The sequence below is a fragment of the Mus caroli genome, chromosome 3 (genome assembly GCF_900094665.2).
Source record: "Mus caroli chromosome 3, CAROLI_EIJ_v1.1, whole genome shotgun sequence".
Lineage (NCBI taxonomy): Eukaryota > Metazoa > Chordata > Mammalia > Rodentia > Muridae > Mus > Mus caroli.
Window position 1 is genome coordinate 131,063,324 of NC_034572.1, and position 23,720 is coordinate 131,087,043.

A 23,720-nucleotide genomic window follows, 5' to 3' on the forward strand; every position below is an offset into this window, starting at 1 on the left:
GCCTTTCATTCGTTGAATTCATTCGTTGAATATAGAAGCTTATTGAATTTTTTGTGTCATCGTTGTACAAGGGTCATGCTAATCTCTACTGTTCTGTCAGTACAGGTTGTAAACATGAGCACATGTCAGAGGATCTTAAATATCTCTTGAGCCTGTAGAATAAGTCACTTTAAAGTGTAGCACTCTAACTGTGAAGGCTCTTAGCTGTCAGAAAATGTGTAGAAATTGTTGGTGTACTTTTCCAGTTTTAGTGGGATAGAGAGGATCGGTCAGGTTATCAGGTTGAGAGAAGTTAGCACAGCATGAAGTCACACAGGACTTTGAACAGTATTATGCTTGAGGTTTGTTGCTGCACCCCATCATGTTTATACCATGTGTGGGTTAGAGTAAACAGTACTTGGGAGTAGCCATGAGAGATGTTGGCTGAGTGCAGGATCTTAAACTACATAGAAATTTCGTCAGTAATCACTGAGTCCTTTGTGCTTCCTGTCTTGTGGAAAGGACCAGTTAGTATATTTGAATTTAATTTTATGTGTATTTGTGTGGCTGGAGCTGAAAGATTGTTGTACTTGCTGGTTATTCTTATAATAAAAATCCCAATATATTCCTGTCTTATTTTTAGCTACATGGAGTTTCTTGATTTCCTTCGACCACTTTTATCTTTACCCAGTAGCTCTTTTCCTTTGCATATTAAGTTTATATTTTTTTCTTTTGTAAGTTTGGAAACAGTAGGTATACTTACTACTAATTTTATCTCTTTATACATAAACACAACACACACGTGTATACACACACACACACACACACACAGAGGAAGGAATGGAAACAGCACATCTTCTCCTTTCATTTCCCTTCTTCCTGAATGCACTGGTATTAGTTATCTAGTCATCTCTAAGTCATTTTTTTTAACCAGAAAGGTTAATAGAATGCTGAGAAATCTCAGGTTTTTCATCTAACAAATGAAAATAACATTTGAGATCTGCTTCCATTCCATAATCATGTTTAATAATTGGTCAGAAAATTGAAGGTATTAGAGGTGTGTGTGTGTGTGTATACCAGTGCATTAAAGTACTGTTTTGTGTCAGGTCAGGTCTTCACAAGAGCAGGAATATGGAATGCAGCCCTTAACTTCAAATGCACTTTTATGCTTAATTTTTCTTGGTGTTAAACCTTTTACACTGATATGTAAAATAAAAAGGAAATCTTTATCAATAATATTAGAAATACAAGTACTTAAAACATGATATGGTTGTTACTGTATTTTCAGATACTTCGTTAAAAATTAAATAAACAGTTCCCACTTTTTAAGCAGTGAAATGTTTCTTGGTTGACCAGAAAGCCAAATGAGCCATCATTTCAATTATCCAAGTATTTAAGCAAAGGACAACATGGTTAAAGAGGAATGGATGTCTTTATTTAGCTTCTCCACACAAAGCTTGATCTTAGTTCTGGACATTTTGCTATCCATCTTTTTATTGAGTGAGGGAAACTGAGAGGAAACCCAGAACACTTTTTATTATTTATATAGAAAAATGTATGAAAATGAGCAGCCTGAATTTTAATCATGGAATAGTTACAACCCCCTGTCTAGTAGCCATATCAGAATAGTTAAAAATCCTTACAATTCTCTGTAAACCATTGAAAGTAAAAGAATAACCAGACAACAACCTCCACATTCCCCCCTCTCCCATCCAGTTATCCATGGCAAAGATCAGTCAGGCATGGCAGCTCATACATGTAGTCCCAACACCTAGGAGACCAAGGGAGGCAGACACATGGATTTGAGGCTAGCTGGGGTACCTTGTAAGACTCTGTCTCAAAGACAGTAAAAAATAAAAACAAAAAATAAATAGACCCAGGTGATTCAAGCAATTTTTTCCAAACCTTTAATGATCTGTAGGCACCACAGTCCTAAATCCAGGCTCCCCCTTTGGTTTCATTTCAATAAGACAGACACTTTCCTATAAATGGAAACATTATTTTCCTCAAAGCAATTATTCAAACATGCTCCTTATATTAAGGACTCTGTAACCACACTTTTGTAAATGCCCTCTGTGTAACTTTTTCCTATTATGTGGTTCTTTTTCAATTCATTTGATCTTCTGCTGGTGTAGGGGCCAATAGACTTGTGAATATTCTCTGGATGTGTCCATGTATAAGTGTATATATATAAATGTATATATTTTTTCCAGCTAATACCTCAGATGTGTGATTGTTTAATAAGTACCATACTGTTTGCACAGAGCAGGGCTTCCATTGGTGGGTTCTTACTTTAAAAATTGACCTTTAGTCAGTAGAATCTCATCAGGGTGAAATGTTTTCAGTTGCTCTCCATGGTTTAGTGCAGATTACTATCACAAGGCCCATGTGTCATGTAAAACTGTATTTCTCTGAGCCTGGTAATCCAGAAGTGGTTCTTGAAATGTCCTGGTGTAGTAAGTTCTTAAAACTTGGGGTGACTGGTTATGGAGCTGTCTAGTAACTGCATAGAGGCGACAGACACCTGATACAAATGCTGGCAAGTCTTGCTGGTTTCTCTGTATGGTTATGCAGTACTGTAACATAGGAAGGCACTTTTGAGTGACACTGTAGCGCTTTCACCAGTACCTTCCAAATGAATTGTTTGTGACATGGGTGTCTATAGTAAGACAGAAACAATTGGTGTCTGTAATTTATTTGCATTAAAATGTGCTTCATATTTGCTTTACTTCGGGTCTTTGGATTGCTATGTGAGACTTTCCATTTAAAGTTTTAGGGTGTTTGTTTGTTTGTTTGCTTGTTTGTTTGTTTGTTTTAAGCTGCAGGTAATTTCCACGGTGTGATATGGGTTTTCAGGTATGGTGAGGTGTTCATGGAAGCCTGTGTACTTAGAATGAAGTGCTGCTGGTGAAGGAGAGCTCCCTCGTGCATTCAAGACCTCAGAATTAGGTTTAAAAATGAAAGGTCTGATTTGTAAAAATGTAATGTTATATCAGACTTATATAAGGTTTCATGTGAGAACTCTTAAAGCTGCTTTTGATTTCTAACGAATGTTCTAATGAATGATTTACAAATTTTTGTCTTTCAGTCTCTGTAATTTATCTCAACATATGAATAAAAAGAGGGGGTGTTCTCACCATAAAAGGCTTGTCTTCATTATATTTTATCCTCCTTTTTTCTTTTTTTTTTCTCTCCTTCTCTACCTCCTCCTCCTCCTTTCTTCTTCCTTCTTCTTCTTCTGAGACAGAGTCTCACTATATAGATCTCACTATCCTGGAACTCACTATGTAGACCAGGCTACCCTCCAGCTTACTGAGATCTGCCTGCCTCTGCCTCCCAAGTGCTGGAATTAAAGAAAGGCCTGCCCCACCATGCCCAGCATAGGATCCTCTCGATATGTTCATTCTTTTATTCATTCACTCAGTCATTCATTCATCCATTCATTCAATAAATGTATGAATCCCTGCTGTGTCACAGGTAATGAGCTAGGAGCTGGGACTTATTCATGGATTAAGATAATGCTGTAAGTGTAAATTTAATCAAGAAAACATTATTGTCCAGGAAATGAATGTTTTAATTTTGGTAAATGTAAGAAGATCACAAATTACCCATTTATCTATTAACGCCTATCTATCTTTAACATTTATCTATTAATATTTATTTATTAACATTTATCTATATATTAACATTTATCTAGAGTACCTCTACTATTCCGGAAAGGTCAAGGAAGATTTCACTGAGAAACTAAACTTAAACTAAAACCCAAAGGATGAACAAAAGTGGGGCTGAGACACTAAAGAACAACTTCATGCAAAGTGGGCCAGCCAATGCTATCACAAACACGCTGGCTCACACAGCTGAGCTGGCCTGCCGGAGATCAAGCCAGCCAACATTCTAGCATGCAGTGGGGACGGTTGGTGAGCCTACCTACACTGAGGGGCTATGGGCAATTGATGGCTTCTGAGAGAGGGGGTGCCAGTGTTCTTTAAGGGTGATCTCTGGTAGGTTGGCCATGCTCCATTGGCTAGTCCCACAGGCCCAGGAGATGATCAGCCCAAACTGGACTTCATAGGTTGGGGGGTGGGGGGAAGAGACACAGTTTGGAGGTGAACCTAAGAGGAGTTAGAGCAGAAGAGTTAGGGGTAAGTATGATCAAAATGTATTGTATGAAATTCTCAAAGAATAAAAAGTATTAAAACTTTGTGGAAATGAAAAGAAACTTGAGTGACGATTTAGTAAAAGAATTCCAAAGTAGGTGCTCCTAGAGAGCTTACGTTTTCTTTAGAGGTACACGACTGTTAACACACGAGGTAAGAGCTGATCTGTAGCAAAAGCCATCATCTTATACCTCCTCCCCCCCCGCCCTGCTCCCCCAGCTCAGGCAGCCACTGGGGAGTATTTAGATCCCAGGTGATTTTCATTTGTCCTCAGGGTTTCTACCGAGTCTCCTAAGCGGATTACATTGCCGCCCTCTACCAGAAAGAGTTATCAACGCGTCAGTAATGAGAACACCGGGCCAAAGCAAATGGAGAAGCCTCCCTTTTGCTAAGCTTTCTTGCCTTGCCCTTACAGTGGGCTTTCTTGAATGTACAAACACCAACAAAAAATATAGGCAGATTTTATTTTATTTTATTTTATGAAGATACAACAAATGCAGGCCCAAGAGCCAAAGCAGGCAGCCCAGTGCATGCGTGTTCAAAACGGACTTAGCAAACGAGCCCATAGGCCCATGGCTCCTGCACTTCTAGGTAAAAACTCAAGAACATGTAGGGTAGCAGCACCCTTAGGAAACTGGCTTGTAAATTAGGTTATCCAAGGACCTGGGACTTCTAATAAGTAGGCTATTCAGTTCGTTCTCCTCAAACGTCTTTATTCACAAAGAAAGATTTACATAATGGGTCTGGGAAAGGTGTACGCATACTCTGCACAGGACCATCTTCCGTTGTAGGTGTGTTGGATGGTAATTAAGGTGCAAGGACCCCAGATGCCAGCCCAGCTGCTCTTGGCGCAGCGCGCAGGCGCAGAAAAAAAAAAAGCCTCCAGGGGGCGGGGCGGGGCGGCCGCGCGCGCAGTTTCCGCCCGGGTCTCCCCGGAAGTTCCGAATCCCGGTACTGGAAGGTGCAGCAAGTGCTTCCTGGATCCCGCGGAGGTCACGAGTAATGTGACAGCGACTTGACAGGCGGCTTCAGAGAGGCGACCGAACTGCGGGAACACCGGGGCAGGTCTTCCCAGGCTGGAGCGCGCGTGCGTCTGCAGAGGTCGCCGCTCCTCTCAGCTCGGGGACAGAGTGGGTGGGGAGAGGTGGGCAGTCCGGGGCTGGCCACCGGGCAGGGTCCCGGGGAACCTCCCCACTCCCTTGACGGAGATCCAGGGCTCTCGCTTGGCCCTGGCGAGGGTGGATCTCGTGATGCTGTCTGGGTCTGAAGAGGGTGACTAAGCCTCGGGTGCGGGGGGAGTCACGGAAGTTTTCCTTCCAGGAGTGGAGATCGATTCTGCGAGGAAAAGGGGTTCATCATGGCGGATGTGAGTTGACACCCCTTCCCAAGAAAAAGGGGAGGTGGGAGGTTTGCATGAGGCTTCTGAGAGGAGAGAGGTAGAAATGTGTTTCGTCCTCAGCCTCGCCCCTCTTCCTGGATCTGTAGTAAGGACTTACAGGGGCCTGAGCTTCTGTCAGGACCGGTTGTGATGGGCCACTAAGGTGCTTTAGCCTCAGAGAACTGTATATTCTTCCACATCCTAATCCTATTGGAGCATACAAGAACTCTGTGTGGGTGGCACTGGAAATTCTGAAGGATGACTGGCCGCCCTTCCAGTCAGTACCTGTTCATAGGACAGTGCTCTGAATCCTCTCCCACTAAATAATGCTCTTGGTGTCTCAGTAGGCAGTGTTGGAGTCTAAAAGGATGGCTAACGCATGCCCCCTTAACAAGCTATGTTCCGTTTCTATGTGTCTGTTTAAGACAAGAGCAAAAGTAAGTTCCATGGTGGTAACGTGGAAAAGGACACTCATTCATTTTGGGAGATAGAGGTTCAAAACAGCACACATTTAGAGTGGAGGCCATAATTATGTGACTTGTCCGTGAGTGTTTCTACATGAGTGTCCAATGAGACAAGGTGGCCTTCTGTTCTTTTAGTCCTAACCGTGTCCCCTGTTAAATCTTCACATTGTCAGTATCTTTGCCAAGAAGCCGAATGTTAGAGTAGTTTATCTGAATTGGGATCATTAAAAAAAAAAAAAAAAATCATGGGCAATCTGGATGCCAGGACATGGGAAGAGATTTATAGACGATTCTCAAGTGAATACGGTAGCATCGGGATGTAAATTATTAGGAAGCACGTGATCTCATTTTACAGCAAATCTGTTTTTGTGTGTCCCAGTTCCAAGTACACTGACATAGCCCTTACTAACCTTTGACAGCGTTCTTAGGTTGTAGGGTCTGTGATTATCCCTGTAGACATGTAGCGAAGCATATAATGAAACTGAGGCCTAGAAAAAGGTTAACTAGCTTCTCCCAAGTTATACACATCAGAGATGAAATGCCAGCAACAAGTGGTGAGTTCACGTCCTTTAGGGATAGGGACAGGGCTAGAACAGCACAAGGTAATAATGGTCTTTTAAAAATTATTCTCTTTCAGGATCTAAAGCGATTCCTGTACAAAAAGTTGCCAAGGTAAGAAATTATTGATTTGTTGCTGAATAAATTCTGTGCAACATGTTAATCTTACAAAGTATTTTGTTTCTCCTTTTAAAATTAGTATTTTTATAAATTTCATAGTAATTATTTACCACATTTATATACAAAACTAACCCCAGGTATCCTAAGAGATGGCTTGAGTTTCCAGATAGCTCGAAGCCAGAGCTGTTGAATGACTTCTGTGTGGTTCTACAGGGGAGAGATGCTGGGGACTGGAACTTAGATTTCCTGACACTTTCATTTTTTAAAGAAAAAAAAAACCACACTACCATAGTTGTTTATTAGTTTATCTTTTAAAGTTCTTAAGTAAATTTAAGAAAAGGAGGTTAAAACTTGCCATTATTTTTAATGTTACTATTGGGACCTAATTGCTGGGTCAACGTAATCCAAAATTACTAGGCTAAGACAACAGTTGAAAAACAAATTCACTTTCACACTGCACTTTGTGTGCCATTCTTACAAAGAGTTAACAGGTGTTAAGGTTAGCAGATTTCTTTTACTGATCCAGAGGACTCCACTTAAACTCATTGGAACTCACTTTAATTGAAAAGAAGATGTCTTTGTTGACAAGCACGTCTTTTGTCTACATTCACATCTTTCTACAAATGACTCAGATTTTGTAATCATTAGGGATAAGACAGGAGTGAGGGGAAAATGTCTTGTGTTTTCACATCCCAGAACAAAACAATCAGATTGGACTGAATAACCTTTGAGGTCATCTAGCAGAATATTCTGTGAAACCCTTTTTCTTATCTTCCCAGTCTAAAATTGTAAGTGGTTATGTGTGGTTATCAGTTTATCTCTGTAGGTTGAAAAAAATGAACCAACATTCATTTAGACTTACTTGAATTGCTGGATGTATGGCTGATGTTTTTACTCTGATTATAGATTAGTGGAAATGAATGACGGTGTTCTGGTTGTGATTTATATGGTGTATATAGAAAACACCATGGGTATGTTAAGTGAGATAATGATTATTATCGACTTTATGTTAATGAAATATTTAATTAATTTTAGTTAAATTAATTAAAATTAATTTTAATTCTCTTCCTCTTAATAAAATGGCAAGTTATAGAGATCAGCTGCTGGGTCTTTTTTCACACACATGGCCAACCCGACAGGCAGTGACAGCTTTGCATGCTAACTGTTGAGTGGCAATGGAGACAGAGGTACAGGCTGGAACCATGCAGGAGAATGTTAGTAACTCCTGTGGGAAATAATACTTGTTTTCTGACCTTACAGCTTTTCAGAACGTTAAGGCTTTTCTCATTATTGGTTACAAATGTTTTGGGAACTGCACGCTGTCCTGATGTGCTCTCCTTAGCTATGATAAAACACTGACAGAAAGCAACATGTGGAGAAAGAGCGTATTTCATCTTACAGATTACAGTTCAACCTGAAGGGGCAGGGCAGGAACCGAAGCAGAAGCCACGGAGGAATGCCGCTTACCGGCTTGCTCTGCATGGCCTGCTCAGCGAGGGTTTTTATACAACTCGACACCACCTGCCTTGGGTGGTACTACCCCTACATCCATCATTCATTAAGAAATTGCCCTGCAGACTTACCTGCAGGCCGGTCTCATGGAAGAGGCATGCTCTGAGTTGAGGTTCCCACTTCCTAGATGACCTCCGCTTTGTATCATCAACTTGACAAGAAACTAAGCAGCACACAAACAGATATGATAACTGACATTTGCTCAGGAAAACACAACATGAAAAACCTTGTGAAAGGGAGCCGGGCATGGTGGACAGGCCTGTAATTCCATCATTTGGAAAGTGACAGGAGTTCAGAGCTAGCCTGGGGTACACGAGGTTATGGCTCAGTGGGTAAAGGCACTTGCCGTAAAGCCTGATGCGGATGGTTTGGCAAGCATGATTGAAGTGAAGAGCCACCCACACACATTGTCCTCTGACCCCAGACACACACACATACAATAAATAAGAACATTGGAAATGGCAGCTGGAAAGCAAAAGAAACATTGGGTGACTTATCAAGTCTGTTTCTGTCATGTACCTTCAGATAGGGGACATGCGACTTCTGTCCTTCACAAATCAATGTGCTTCGTCCTTTATCAGCGTTCCATGTTTCCTCCTTCGTACTTTCCATGCTGTGAAGTCCTTGAGACTTCCTTTGATGTGCGTGTTGTAATGCTTTCATCACCTGCTCTCCTTATTCAGTGCCCCTGGCTCCCTATCTGAGCTTTAACAGTGACCATAAGCTGTGGAAAGTAAATGTTTGTTGACTCTTGAATTCTGACAGTTCACCTTTAACCAACCAGAAAGCTCCACAAGGTAGGGCTAATACAAGAGATGTGTGCAGATTAATAACATTGTGAAGATACACTGGGAATGTATCTCAGTGAGAGAGTGTTTCACTCTTGGCCCCGGGCTCAGTCTGCAGGACTTCCAGAGGGGCAGGAACGTTAGTCAGAGCACATCAGCAGGGAAGGTATCACACCACTCTTTTCATAAGGCCTGAGACCTGTCTGGGTCAGAGTTGCAGATCCTTTCTTGAAAACAGGGTTACTGCATCCTCAGAACAAGAAGAACAAATAAACAATAGCACTGTGAACTCTTTGATATGTTTCTGGGTGTGTGGGTTTGCAGGGTATATGCATTCTTGCCATTTTTGGTTTGTTTGTTTTGTTTTTTTACAATTTTACTTATGTGTGGGGGTGTTTTGTATGCATGTATGTCTGTGCTCCGTGCCATGGCTGATGTCTGTGGAGGGCAGAAGAACTAGAACTGAAGGCACAGATGGTTATAAGCTGACACGCAAATACTCGGAGTTGAAGCTGGTTCTCTGGAAGAACATGTAGTCCTCTCAACCGCTTCTTGAATTCTTGATTTTAGCTACTTTATTTCTGTACTTCTCAACAAAGTCAGATAGTTCCTGGTATCAATAAAATGTGGTTTTCTCTGTTAAATATTGTCCTTGAATTTGTATTTTAAAATCTAGTTGTAACTCTCTCCCCCTAAAACTCTCAGGTTTTCCATGTTTTACAGTACCCAGTATTTTGTAATTATATGAAAGGCCTTACGGAAGCTTTGCAGGAATGGCGAGTAGACTGCCAGTGTCTGAGTCCAGGGCCTTGTGGGTGCTCAGCAAGCACTCAGTTACACCCTCAGCCCCAGTATGATGTCCTTAACACGAATGTAACAGTTATTAGATTGAAAGTAGTTGTTTTTAGTAAACATTAGATTTTTGCTGATTAATAAAATATTTCTTATGGATATGTCTCTTGTAGCCCAGCAATTGTTAGTAGTAAAATCTATTCAAACCACTCTTCATTGTGTGTAGACTTGAAAACAACTTCTATATTTGTGACCTGATTTCTAAAAAGGCGTGCTTTAAGGCTGTAGCTGTTCTGCATTGTTAGGCTTGTACCTCTGTGGATTTGTAATCCATTAAAAAGAACATTCTACTTTTTTTTTTTACCTCCTTTGTTATATTAGCTACTATTTAAATTAATTACCGTGGAAATTAGAACTTACCTGTGCTATACAGCTTTTTCTAACGTTTTTTATAATGTATTGAGCACCTGTCTTTTAATTTGATTTTTTTTTATTTTCTGAGTAGACAATATACTTATAAACTTCAAGGTTGCAGAGCTCCTTGTGTCTGTGCTGCAGTCCTGAGCTCCGCTGGGAGAAGCATCTGCTGTCAGAAGTCTTTATGTCCTGGCAACCAGGCACAGATAGGAGTGCACTGTGTGCGCGTGATGGGCATCACCTATGCACACACAAAGCTTGCTTACAGTTTATAGCATAGTTTGTTGCTTAAGGTACGCTTTTCAAAACTGAAGTTTCTTTTTCACTTACTATGACTTTAAGAGGATAGAGAGATGGCTCGGTAGTTACGGGCACTTGCTGCTCTGTGAAAAACACAGATGGGTTCATTTCCTAGCACCCGTGCTGGGTAATTCACAGCCACCTCTAAATCCAGTTTCCAGGAATTTGATGCTCTCTGCTGGCCTTGGAAGGTACAATCGTGCATGTCCATACACAAATAGGCACACAGATGGGGATGGTTGGCTTGTTTGTTCTAAATTCATGAGCATATACATATTGGTGGGTAGAGACTTAAGGTGCAAAAGTGTAAGGACCTGAGTTTGGGTCCTCGGAACTCACATGAAGTCAGTGCTCCTGTAGTGAAGTGAGGTGTGGGGACAAGGGAATCCCTGGAAGCTCATGGCCAGCTAGTCGGAGAGACCTGAGGATGTCCTCTTACTTACACGTGCAAACTGGGTCGTGGTCTCTGACTCTCTGTGTGTGTCTGTCTGTCTCTCTGTGTCTGTCTCTCTGTGTATGTGTCTCCCTCCCCTCCTCTCTCTCTCTCACACACACACATACACAGATACACATGCATACACACATACTCTCTTTCACACTCACACTTTGAAATCAGATCTACTCAGTGCCTAAAAAACAGCCCCTCCTTTTCAGTTACTTGATGCCCTAATAGTTAGCCAAGCCGCCACTTCCCCAGGGAAGTGTTCTCCCTACAGATCTTCTAATGGCACCTCCCATAGTAGTGATTTTCCCTTAGTGTAAGATTATTTGCTTCATAATAACTCAACTACGACTCGACTTCGATTCTAAGATTGTAGAGTCAGTATCACATGATCAGGAAGTACTAAGTGCCTTAAAATCTGAAAACCCAGTATCAGAAATCAGAAAGAGTGAGGGGAACAGACAAAGGTTCTTTAGTTTTTACCATGTCAGAGATGACCCCTTTTCTGCTTCTATAAACCATGGAATGATAGAACATAAACTTTACTCTTCAATAATAAACATGCATGTGGTAAATATCCTCAGCATTTCAGTGGTGCACAGTTAGAGAATTTCCTCATCACGCCTGGGAACATAGTCTAACAAACACACACACACACGAACATGTTTTTCAGGAACATGCATGAAACAGCAGGGGACTTAGCTTGGTGGTAGAGCTCTTGCTAGAGTATACAGCTCCCTGGTCTGCGGTGCTGGAGGAGGGGAAAAAATGTCTATATGCTTGAGAAGTACCACCATGAGTCGGAGATACATATTCGTAGAAATCAAAGTAACTTTGAAATACTGAACTTTGTTTTCTTGTAGTGTTGAAGGGCTCCATGCAATTGTTGTATCAGATAGAGACGGGGTGCCGGTTATTAAAGGTAAAGCTAACTGCATGCATATGGCACATTTACTTTTGACAAAAAATGTTTTATATTTAAATAATTAAAAATATAGACAGCTTATTTCAACAAACTAGAAAAACTGTTTTAGTTGTTTGAGGAAGTATATACTTTGTCAGTTGAGGACTTGGTGTAGAACCATAGTGAACTGCATGTCATCTGGACCACGTAACATCCAGCGTCTGTGTGCATTTACCATAGTCCTGGTTATCCACTGAGGATGCTCATGGCACAATACAAATCATTAAACAAGTCTTTACTGTCGAAAGTGTGAGCAAGGCAGGCAGGCAGCCAACCCCTAAGCCACGACACTAGCTCACACTGGTGGGGTTTTTTGTTTTTTTAAGATTTATTTATTTATTTATATGCATTCATATATGTATTCATATACATATGAATATGAATACACTGTTGCTGTCTTCAGACACACCAGAAGAGGGCATCCAATCCCATTACAGATGGTTGTGAGCCACCATGTGATTTCTGGGAATTGAACTCAGGACCTCTGGAAGAACAGTCAGTGCTCTTAACTGCTGAGCCATCTCTCTAGCCCCACTGGTGGGTTTTAATCTTGCGGGGTTTTGCTTCTTTATTAGAAATATATTTTCTAAAATTTTAATGTCATTAGTTTAGTTGATCAGAATCTAAGAAGTCTCTAAAAATACATCTCTGTAAAGTCTTGAGAACTCTATGCACGCATACAGTGTGTTTTGGTCATATTTGGTTCCACCCCAAATCCACCAAACATGGTTTTGGCAGTCCTCAGCTTTCTCTGGTGCACATTTGCTGTAACAGAGGTAGTGTGAGCTGAGGTTGTTTGCTGTTCGTATCTCCTGGCATCATCAAAGTGGACTTTGCTGGTTTCACTTACCAAAGATTAAAGATGAAATAGTATCTTATGCATTTTATTTACAATTTCTTTTTCACATCAGGACAAATATATCAGGTAATTCTAGACATTAGGATTAAAACGTGCTTTAGAGGTCACTTGGTTTATTTCTTCCAATTTATCCATTAGCCTGGTCAAGTGCAGAGAGGACACTGCCTGTGCAGAGCTGGGCATTGAGTTGGTGACAAGACATGATAGAGTCCATTGACTGTGTGCTACCCACCACACACCCACACAGTGTGGGCAGCTATGGCCAGCCACTTTCCTCTTCTCACCCCTAGAAAGAGGGCTCAGGTGATTCTCCAGCCCTAATGTTCTTTCCCAGAATCTCTGTGAACCATTGAAACTCCATACTTAGCTGATGTAGCTACTACACTAGTCTAGCCTTAACGAGCAAGAGGAACATGAAGCTGGCAGCCAGCCATCGGGCTGTAGGTTTGTATGAGAGCAAAAGGCATTTTCCATCTGATTCTGTCAACACTAGAGCACTGTAGTACAGTACAGTGATGACTATCGTCTGAGATGGCCAGGATATTCATTCTATTACATGTAAGGCAGCGTGTCGTCCCTGAGGTATTTATAGTCACAGGAGACCCAGCTAGCAGTAGGGTTTTCAACATGGCAAATGTCCTGTTGTGCCTAGGCTTTTACTGGTTTGTGTTTTTTAAAACTTGCTGTTGAACTCTTCCCACCATACTCTACATGACGTTTATTTAATCACTGATCGCAGTGGCTAACGACAGTGCCCCAGAGCACGCCCTGAGACCTGGCTTCCTATCCACATTTGCCCTCGCAACAGACCAAGGCAGCAAACTCGGACTTTCAAAAAACAAAAGCATCATCTGCTACTATAATACCTACCAGGTCTGTATATTCCATTTATAGTGACTGATGCTTTTCTGATTTCACTACCATTTTTACATCTTTTGTATAAATTGTTTTTAGTATAAGTCTAGATTTTGGTGTCAGGGGGATAGAATTTTTAATAGTTAGCTTGAACTAATCTTTATTTTTTAAAAAGGGAATAATTATTATGGAAAAGTACTTAAAAATTTAAGAATAAAGAGCTTGTTATGCTATAAAGTATGTGTTAGATCATTGTTAACTCCAGTAGATGGTGCCCTTCGCTTACATAGCTGCGATTCTTCAACACAATTCCTCTGTTGTGACAGGTTAGAAAAAAACAAACAAAAGGCTTACCTTGAAAGTTGAATGATCAGCTGTTTAAATTTGTATACTTGCAACATTACTAATTCTTTCTTTTTAGGTGGTTCAATTCAATCGTTTGCCTCTGGTGGTGAGTTTCATAGCCAGCAGCAATGCCAACACAGGTATGTTAGAAGGGCCACAGATGCCGATTGGAATTCTTTATAGCACTATGTGCAGTGTGAGAGATTAGGACTGACAGAGCCTCAGCCCCATCTCTGTTTTCTCTTGAACTCAATTCCCAGTTCACATGCCTGCCTCCCTCCCCAGCCTCGTCCACCTCAAAGGTGGCTTCCAGATGCTCTTGAGATGAGGCAAGACATTGGGGTTTTCGTAGAAACGTCAGCTCAGTGTTGCATTGCGTGTGCTGTTTGTGACTCCCATTGTAACAGCCTATGAAAAGGAAGGGCTACAGGACATAAACTGAACAGAATACATACGGGGTGCTGTATAAATGACATAATTCTCTACACCAACCAATTAAATTACAACGCTGAGACAAGTTGAATGTCATTGACAATTTAGAGATAATTTCATACTTTCTTTTCTGTCGGTGAACTACTCTGGCAAAAGCCACATGAGGAGAAAGGGTTCATTTTAGCTCAGAGTTCATATGAAAAATCTTCTAACATTCTAATTTTTTAACTCTTTTTTAGGACTAATTGTCAGCCTAGAAAAGGAGCTAGCTCCGTTATTTGAAGAACTGATAAAAGTTGTGGAAGTGTCTTAATCCAGCAGTGGTTCTGACGCACACCTTGGCCTCACTGCAGCAACCCTGGACCAGGCCAGCAACCTTCAGACCACAATAGTACTTGTATCTATGTATTCAGAAGGCCGCTTTTCCACATTACCCTAAAGAAGAGCCTATCGCTATAATTTATAGACAGATCAATTGTTATATTTATGTGTATAAAATCTTTTCTTACTTAGTGAGATCTGAGAACACCACAAAAATGGTTCATTCGATTGCAGCTCCCATGGAGTTAGTGCAGGCACCTGAAAGTGAGTGGTATCTGTCCAGAGCAGAGGGTCAGACCGGGGCCGTGAGGCCCTTGAGCCAGCAGGCACAGCTGCTGAACTCTGCTCCACTCCATAAGCCGCAGACCCTTTTACTGAGGATAATAATGAGGTCATATTTTTCTTCAGATTCTATTTTATTTCTTCGCATTGTGAGGAAGATGAAATGGCTTAGTAAAAATAATTAAGTACAATCACTAACGTCCCTCTCTCTGTGTTCCGGGTAAGGATGAGTGTTGCTAATGGATTGGATTCTTCAGGGTGCTGCTGTTCAGTGAGAGCAGAATCGATGCTTACGATGTCTCCTCTGCATTGTAACCGTGCTTCCACCATCGTGTTCTTTGTACAACTGAAATGCATGTTACTGAATTCTGTTTCCTTATCAGGATGTATATAAAATGACAGGATGGCCATTTTTTATACATGTGTATAAATAAAATAGTATTTTTAAAGGTACAGAATGAGCTCTGTATAGGCCTCTTTTTTGGACTTTGAAAAGTTTAATGGGCATAATTCTACCCTTCAGTCACATGAATAAGCCATGAATAGTTCATATAGGGATTGTATTAGAGATTGTGCCTAGTATAAACTGTCAAAAAGAAAAAAAAAAAGAAAGAAACCCTCCCCTGTGAGCCTGGCTGAATCTCTAGGAAAGAAGTGATCTCCACTTATATGACTGAGAGGCTCAGGAGTAGATCAGCCATTCAAGCCCTGGCTCTCCCGGCACTCTGTCTCTGGAATGGTTCAGTCCCCATGCCCTACTGTGTGCCAGTCCGCATCCCTCCTGCTGCACGCTGTAGACACCGCCGCCTGGGAATGTCTGCTCTGGACAGAGTGGTGGTGCTGTCCTTAGGTTCCCCGCTGCTTTCCCTTCCCCTCATTTTCCAGTACAATCTGGGATGAGTGGTGAGTAGAGAAAGTGAGTGTGTGGTGCCCTGAGTTAGAGGCCCACAGAAGGCCTCGGAGCCACAAACTGGGGCCACCTAAAGCAGGAGAAGTCAAGCCGAGAGAACGTGTTCTTGTCTTTAGGGAGCTATAAACTGTTAACGAACGACGAGATGCACCCACTAAGATAACAGAATTCTCATTGTCTGAGTTACCACTTAGCAATGTCTAGGAAATTCTTACTAGTGATGCGGTCCATGAGACAGGAAGGTAACTCTAGGTAACATAAAGGTAGAAAACGTAAGATCACACCTATTTAGTGTTGTGTGCGCATACACACGTGTACACACGTACGGGTCAAAGGACAACTCAGGAGTCAGTTCTCTCCTGCGAAGTAGGTCTGGGGATTGGCCACACACACAACAACAGTAAGTACAAATTTTAAAATACTTTAACAAAACAGAATGAGATTCTTGAGAAGAAAGCTGTATCAGTTCTCGAGCAGATCATCAGGGGTTATAAGTGCGTGCCAAGGGACCGGCCTCAGCTTGGCGAAGGGGTCTGAGCTAAGGGGTGTCCGGGAGCAACGAAAACAACACTAAGTCCAATCGAGGGTCTGAGCTTTCCAGCTTTTTCCTCTCTCTCCTCTACATCTTCCTCTCAGATCTGCTTTCCTGGGAGATCTGCAGTTCTGCTTGAGAAAGTTCTCCAAGCAGTTAGTTCCCTCTTGCTATTCTAAATTCCCTGGACAGCTCTTCTCCTGCAGATCATAAGCCCAGTCTTTTATTTTACATATTAATCCAGTCATTTACATCAGGTTTCCTTTTGATTATCCTATGAGTCAGCATCCTGTGACCACAGCCCCTTAGTTCTTAAAAAACAGCAAGCACACATTTTCTAAAATGTTAACATTGCAAAAGAATTTAGAGATCTGCCTGCGTCTGTTAAGTAGACACTAAGCTAGCTGGTTGAGATTACCATTTCTAGCACACCTGGGCTTTGACTTGCTGCGTCCTAGGCTGACCTTGAACTCAGGAATCTGCCTGCCTTTGTATCTGACAAGCTGGCTCATAGTGTAGCTAGCTACCTCTGTTCCTTGAGATTTGTGAAGCCTCTCATATAATTCATATTGCATCCTTATTTTTTGCATCACTGAGAAATTATATATTTTCAATCTCATGTTTTTAGAGTCCTTTTCCACAGCATTAAAGGCTGTCCTGAAGGTCCCAGCATTTAGTTTTGCTGAGACATTAGCCACAACTTCGTCTCCTGGACTCATGCTATCTCTGATTATCATGGGGTCATTAATGCTAATAGGAAGGACATTCCTTAAAGGAAGAATGTAAAAAATGTACATTATTATGCAAACAAGCCTTATGCCTATGGCAGCCATCCAAACTCTTGGAGGCTTTGTGCTGGCCCTGTCCCAGGGGCAGGAACCGTGTCATTCTGTCCCCACCAAGGTCTCGTCAGACTCGACATGTATGTGTATTCGATATAGGGGAATGGTGTGAGATATTGGCACATGCAACTGTGGAGTAGCCCAGAGACAGAGACCATCTCCACTCACTGCATTTTCCCTTGCGCCAAAGACCTTTCGGCTGAGGGGTGAGTCCTGCCCATACTCCATTAACTAGACATTTCAGCTCGTTCTCTAGTTTCTTCCGTTCAGGTAGCGAAGTGAAGTCAAGCCTAGCAGTACAAGCAAGGTTTTGAGTAAATCACTAATATATCAATCTCTAGTAACCAGCCAGTCTTCTTAACTTTATTCTACTTCAAAAGCAATAAAAATGTTATAAAAGTTGGACATGTACCACAAAAACATGCACTTTTCATTTAATGAACAGAACCAAAGGATACAGATAAACTCCTTTTGCAGAAGGTAGGAGACTGTTTAGTGGGAGAGAAAGATTATTGTTTCTAAGAACATAAAAGCCATACGTTTTAGGAGGAGCCACGCATTACTCCTTATTTTGCAAACTTAACACAATTCATTTTATCATGACGTTGCTTTATTCCATAAAATACAAACAGAACAAGTAAATCCCCTTAGCCCCCAGGCCAGATGTTTTACCACGGACCCACACCTTAGCTCCCAAAACTCTGAAGCAAATAAAAGTTTAATTTCTGAGTCTTAGGTGTTTAAACAACAGGGAAAGATATTAAACCAAGGTTCTATGAATTAATTTTGACACCATCTTGAGAAATACCAAGAGGAGTAAAGTACCCTCCACGTGTGTCCCTGAAGGCGGTTCAGAGATCCAGAGATGCAGAGATGCTCGAGCTGACATAATGGATGGGTTAATCCATTCCTGGATCAGAATCTGAGCAGACTCTTGGGAGGTGGCAGAATGTGGAAACATGCCACGTAAGATATATTCCTGGGGACTCTGTCTTGTCCTCTCCCTTTCCTGTCACTGCCTTGCTCTGCTTTCCTTTCTGAGGCTCTGATGTGAGCAGCTGTACCACACCCTATCCAGCGCGATGGGCAGAAATGTCTTAGAACCACAGAGTAAAGTGAATCGTTCTGTACACTGTTGGCTCAAGCATCTTGGTCACACTGACAAAAGTGAAAACCATTGCCCCTTTTTCCTGCAAAAACAGAGTTCCTTCAGCTCTGCACCACTTGCTGGCTCGGCACTCATTGGTGTCCCTTCTCTAAAAAAGCTAGATCAATAATGATTGGAAGTTAAAAGTCTGTTCATGACCTCTGAACCCCAGTATGTCATTGCACCTCAGTCCTGGTCTTCTGGTTTGCAACAGCTGTGTATCATGGATTTCACGAAGATTTGATCTACTCCCTTCCTTGGAAACAGAAGTTGCCCTTTAATGATGTTTGGGTACCTCATAGGGCCAGTCTCATACGGCTGATCCTTGGAAAAGAGCCAGAGAACATCCTTTGTGGAGAAGTCCAAATGAATTTGAAGAAATGACAGTTAAAGAGTTTTAATTAGTGCTTATAAGTATATTTGTAATGATAAGCATTAAACTAAAAGTCATTCACTACCGCCCTTCTCAATGTACATTTTCTTACTATTTAAGATATTCCTACCCTTTATCACACATCATATACTTTTCCCTACCTAGTCACCCACAAGGCATTAGTTCTCAGTTTATCATTAGACGTGAAGGATCCACTGGATTTGTATTATTATTTGTGTGTATGTGATGTGGGACCATACGTGCTGGGACATACGTGTCAGAGAACAACTTTGTGGAGTTGCTTCTCTCCTTCTACCTTTGTGTGAGTTATGGGAACCATACTCAGGCTGTCAAGCTTGACATGGAAAATGCTAAGATGACTTACCAAGCCTTTTAAAAGGTAGGTGTGTGTGTGTATGTGCGCACCTGGAGTTATAGGCAGGCATTAATGAGTCCCACGATCTGGGTCCTGGAAACTGAATCCAGGTTCTCTGTGAGAGCAGATGCACTTTTAATGGCTGAGCCACCTCTTCAGCCCTATTTGAGGTTCTCATTTATAAACAAAACAAAAGCAACCCATCCTTTGAATGTCCTTGGTGTTTATTATCTTAATCTGCTTCCTAAAGCCCAGCCGGAGCTCCCTGATGCACTGCTGTTTCCTTGTGCTTGTAGCAAGTCCTGAAGTTTAGTTGTGCTGACCATGACTTGGGGCTGGACTCCAGGAAACTAAAGTCAATGAGCCTGAGCCACTGGGACAGCCAGCGACCTCTTGTCTGGCGCTGTGTCTGAGAGTGGCTCCACCTGGAAGCTAGGCAGTCGCCATCAGCAGGATGCTGCTTCTGTTCTCGAGCAGATGGCCAGGTCCTGCCAGCTGTTTTCCATGGATCAGCAAACAGCATACAGCTCCCAACCACGATCTACTTTTGATTTGTTTTTAGAGGAAATACTTCAATGAGCTTTCCTCTGAAGTCTGCCACAGATCAGACACCTGGAACAGTCAACCGTGCCCCTGAGCACGAAAGTCTATTTGAAGATAAATGACCGAGACCGGACGGTATCTTCTCCTTGATCCAGCTGTTTTCTTATTTTTGACTGTAATAAAAAATAGTTATGTCTATTATTGAATCATTTTATGATATTGACTCGGAAATGGTAAGGAAAGACATACTGAGCAGTAAAAGACATTTATGCAGTTTTACATTGCCACAGCTCTACCAAGTTTTATTGTTTGTTTTTTAATTTTCCTTCAAGACATTGTATAGTGCCTATTACAACAGGTACAACTTGGGGATCTATCCAATACTTCTGAGAAAGCATGACACACTACCACCCAGTCAAAAGGAGGACCCTGGCTTCAGCTGGGGACTTAGAAAGATGTTGATAATATACTGCTAGGTTGAAGGGGCAGGTGAAAACCACCAGAGAAGAGCTGTATTTTGTTCTTAAAGATCCATTTGCCCAGGGAGAAGTCTGAAAGTATACATTGAACTGCTTTTCATTTAAATTTTGCATAATAATCACGTGTCATTTGGATAATGACAAAATGTATGGAATTAGAAATGGAGCCTGTTGCGGGATATCTGATCACACTGTGAACCCTGAGATTGTGTTATTTAGTGGTATCTAATTGAGTGGCAGACAAAGTAGTGAATCAGAGAAAGATTTGATAGAATAGAATCTGCCCAACTCTCATGAGAGAGGAAAGGGAAGCTACTTAAGAGAGCAGTACAGAGAGAGGGAAGAAGAGGGGAGGGGAGGGAGAGACGGTGGAGAGAGAGGGGAGAGGGAGAAGAAGAGAAAGGAGGTAGCTTTACTAGGAGAGTTTTACAGAGACAGGCTGTAGAGGAAGAACAAGATAGACACAGGTGAAGACGGAACAGGAAAAGAAGAGGTTCCTACCTCTGAGCGTCTTTTTTTTTCCAGAGAGAAATCTTCTAATCTTCTTCACAGGTGAAGAAGATTAGAACAGATTGCTAGAGTTCCTTTGAGCCCAAGCAAGAAAATTCAGAAGAAGCTGAGAGAAGCCAGATTGAGTCAGTCATCGTGGAAAGAAGTTTGAGTCAGAACAGCTGAGTTGAATCAGCCAGCCAGAGATCAGAAAGAACTAGGAAGGGATGAGTTTATTCAGCAGTGTCAGAGGGCTGGAAACATTTTAGACCCAGATAAGACTCCCAGAAGTCTAGGTTAGCAAGACAGAAGCAGTAAGCCTGCAAGATGACAATTACATTAGATGAATAAAAGTTACTTTTATAGGAGTCATTTCAGCCCAGACATTTTGCCATGACAAGGCATTTCCCCACTGATATTCAGCATGAGAGCAGTCTCAAAATGATCATTGTATTAACTTGGATTTCAAACAAAAAAGACAAAACAAAACAAACAAAAGAACCAGCCTCTTTTTTTTTTTTTTTTTTTTTTTTCCAGAGAGAAGTGTTCCTACCTCTGAGCTACAAGCTTGGTCTTAAGGATATCCATTCTCAGACATGCCTATAGATTCTATGAACATACACACACACAACCACACACAGACATTAGGAAAAAGATGTCTTGCCTTGAACACACCACGGGTTTCAAGACAGTATGTTTTGGTGACCTACGGATAAAGGCTTGGTCCCTAGGGTGGTGGCATTGATGAGACTTACTTGGAAGTCCTGAGGTCACTGTGCACTGCCCTTGGCAGTGAGAACTGTTCTGAAGAGAGTTCTAGATGTTTGAACTTGACCGCACCCCCAGTATATCTCTGGCTTCCTGTTTGGAAGTGTGATGGTTTCCATCCTCCACAAGTCCCTGTCTTTATGTCCCACCAAAAGGTCTACTTCAGAGGCTCATGGGAGTGCGATGCCCTTGGATCTCAAGAACTGGGAGCGTCCTTTACTTCATAAGCAGCTGCCTCATTACTTCATGAGAGGAACAACCACCAGACTAATATAGAAAGCTTACAGGAAACACTAGAATGCTTTCACTCAGCTATCCACTCTCTATAATGTGCCCGGGGAAAAAGTAAGAGCAGAAAGAAAATACACCTTTGGTAATTTGGAAATTTAGTAATATCCATACAAAGTGTTTACACCAGAAACCGAATTACTCCCTAGTCTCCCTCCGAGACAATTTAAAAGGCTCTCCAAGTTAAAGCATACATATGTCATCGTCCCTCTCTGAGACCTTCCAATCCAAATATTCTCTTCCAAAGGAAATGATAATAACCAGTACACCTTACCAGAAGACTGACTGTGGCTGAGGATAGGCTGAGAATAAATCTTACAACCCCCTCCCTCCCTTTGATATCCATTAAGAACGTAGATTACTCCACAAAACGGCCAAGAGCCTTCCCTTTGGTTCTCAAGCCCGCTCTGACAACTGGTGTGTGCTTGGAGTCCACATGTTAGTTACCAAGAAGACTGGACATCTGGGGACTTTTATAACTCACCAACTTCCATCTCAGTATTTTGATCCATTCATCGGCTTCAACTCCCGTCTTTGCACAGAGATAAAATGTCCTGAATGGAAACACTAGGCTGATGAAACAAAAGAAACAATGTGAGGTGGTTGGTATAACTCGCTGTATATACCCTGACTGCACAGTATGAGTGCCTCCCAGGGAGAAGGCCTGCTGAGGACTCCCCTAATTAGCATGGTAGCGTTGAAGAATTGGTGTGTGCAGAGCCATTCTGTCAGCAACTGCAGAAGTGCCTAGGAGGTTTTAAGTTTGTGTCGTTGTAGATGAGATTTATATTCTCCCAGGAGACTTCAAAGAAGAAGTGTATGTCCCGGTCACACCCACAGTCTTTTGTGGCGCTTGTCTTCTGTGGAACTTAAGTTTACTCAGCTGAGCTCCGCAATGGGTCCAGAGCCTCTGTGTGTGTCAAACGACAAGCCAGGCAGAGAAGAGGGCATGCTGACGAGCTCATTTTTTCTGGCTGGTTTAAGGAGGGTACCACTTCCTCCTGAAGATGTAGTCAGTTTAAAAACAGAATAGAAAAAGGGGTTAGACCCATTCCTTACCACGGGTTAGTCTCTGCCATTAAAAAAGATTTTTTTTTCATCACAAAAGCTTGGGAAGGTAGATGATAATTTTTCATTTTGCTGCCTGTGACTAGTCAAAATCATTTGAGTTATAAGGTTAGCCTGGTCATTCTTTCTATCCTTACAATCAAAACACAAACACTATTTTTTTTTCTCCTGTCTGTCTCCCCCTCAACGCCCATGTATCCTAGGCTGGCTTTGAACTTGCTACATAGCAGAGGGTGACCTCGAACTCTGATCCTCCTTCCTGGAGCTGAAATTCAGAAGTGTTTCTATCACCTTAATGCCAGAGCAGCACATCTTGTAGCTCTCTTGCCTATGGGTGGGTGGGTGGCTGAGGAGATGGGGGTGGGGAGAGAGGATCTTGATATCCTACACGCTGTGCAGGGTGCCGAGTGTAAACTGGTTCCTGGATGTCACTGATACCCCCAGCTTGCAGGCGTGAGTTGCTCTATAAATTTATACAAATCTTCCTTTTCCTCTTGCAAACAGAAGCCCTGACACTAAATGTAATTAGTTTAAGCCAGTTATGATTAGGGATGGCTGTTTACGTGGCGGCTAGTGGGTCCAGCAGAAGCCTCACAGGGCAACGTTTCCAGGGCAACACTGACTTTCCTGGTACAAAGGATGGGGCAGAGCTGATACATCTTTCTTCCTGTCTGTGAAAACACTCGGGGCGAAAGTAGCCACTTGGATCTGAAGGAGCCAGCTGGGAAGAGTCAAGAGAAGGGTAGAGACCACGCCCTCCCTGGGACCTTGTCACAGTCCACCCGCTTCTCAAGTTGTTACTTAAAGAAAATCAAACCTGGGTTAGATCATAGACAGGCATTAACAAGCTGTCTGTTGTTCGTTGCTGCAGAAAGTTGCTCACTTTCTCTGTGTAACAATGAAACTACAGTTCTATAGCTAATATCTTTTTTTTTTTTTT

The 23,720-nt window shown here is 42.0% G+C and overlaps 2 protein-coding genes across 3 annotated transcripts in view; one reads left to right on the forward strand and one right to left on the reverse strand.

The window, feature by feature from the left end:
• The first annotated feature begins 5,069 nt into the window (after positions 1 to 5,069).
• Positions 5,070 to 15,419, forward strand: Lamtor3 (late endosomal/lysosomal adaptor, MAPK and MTOR activator 3). Its single transcript, XM_021158234.2, has 7 exons — positions 5,070 to 5,237; positions 5,457 to 5,502; positions 6,616 to 6,650; positions 11,771 to 11,829; positions 13,470 to 13,603; positions 14,007 to 14,070; positions 14,602 to 15,419. Exons 2-7 carry the CDS (start codon positions 5,494 to 5,496, stop codon positions 14,673 to 14,675), a joined length of 375 nt encoding a protein of 124 aa, XP_021013893.1. The 5' UTR covers positions 5,070 to 5,237; positions 5,457 to 5,493; the 3' UTR covers positions 14,676 to 15,419.
• A 2,114-nt stretch (positions 15,420 to 17,533) lies between these two features.
• Dapp1 (dual adaptor of phosphotyrosine and 3-phosphoinositides 1) overlaps positions 17,534 to 23,720 on the reverse strand; it is a 50,470-nt gene continuing 44,283 nt past the window's right edge. The window contains exons 7-8 of one of the 2 annotated variants that reach the window (XM_021158757.2): positions 22,197 to 22,284; positions 17,534 to 19,861 (exon numbers count right to left, since the gene is read on the reverse strand). In XM_021158757.2, coding sequence (XP_021014416.1) covers positions 19,793 to 19,861; positions 22,197 to 22,284 — 157 coding nt within the window. In that variant the 3' untranslated portion in view covers positions 17,534 to 19,792. The remainder of the gene's footprint in view (positions 19,862 to 22,196; positions 22,285 to 23,720) is intronic. The other variant, XM_021158756.1, reaches the window with a different exon arrangement.

Excerpts from the sequence above, each read along its gene's own strand:
- Lamtor3 (XM_021158234.2), top strand. Across the intron at positions 11,830-13,469 it reads CGGGGTGCCGGTTATTAAAG|TGGCTAACGACAGTGCCCCA; the intron begins GTAAAGCTAACT and ends CACTGATCGCAG. Across the intron at positions 13,604-14,006 it reads GCTACTATAATACCTACCAG|GTGGTTCAATTCAATCGTTT; the intron begins GTCTGTATATTC and ends CTTTCTTTTTAG.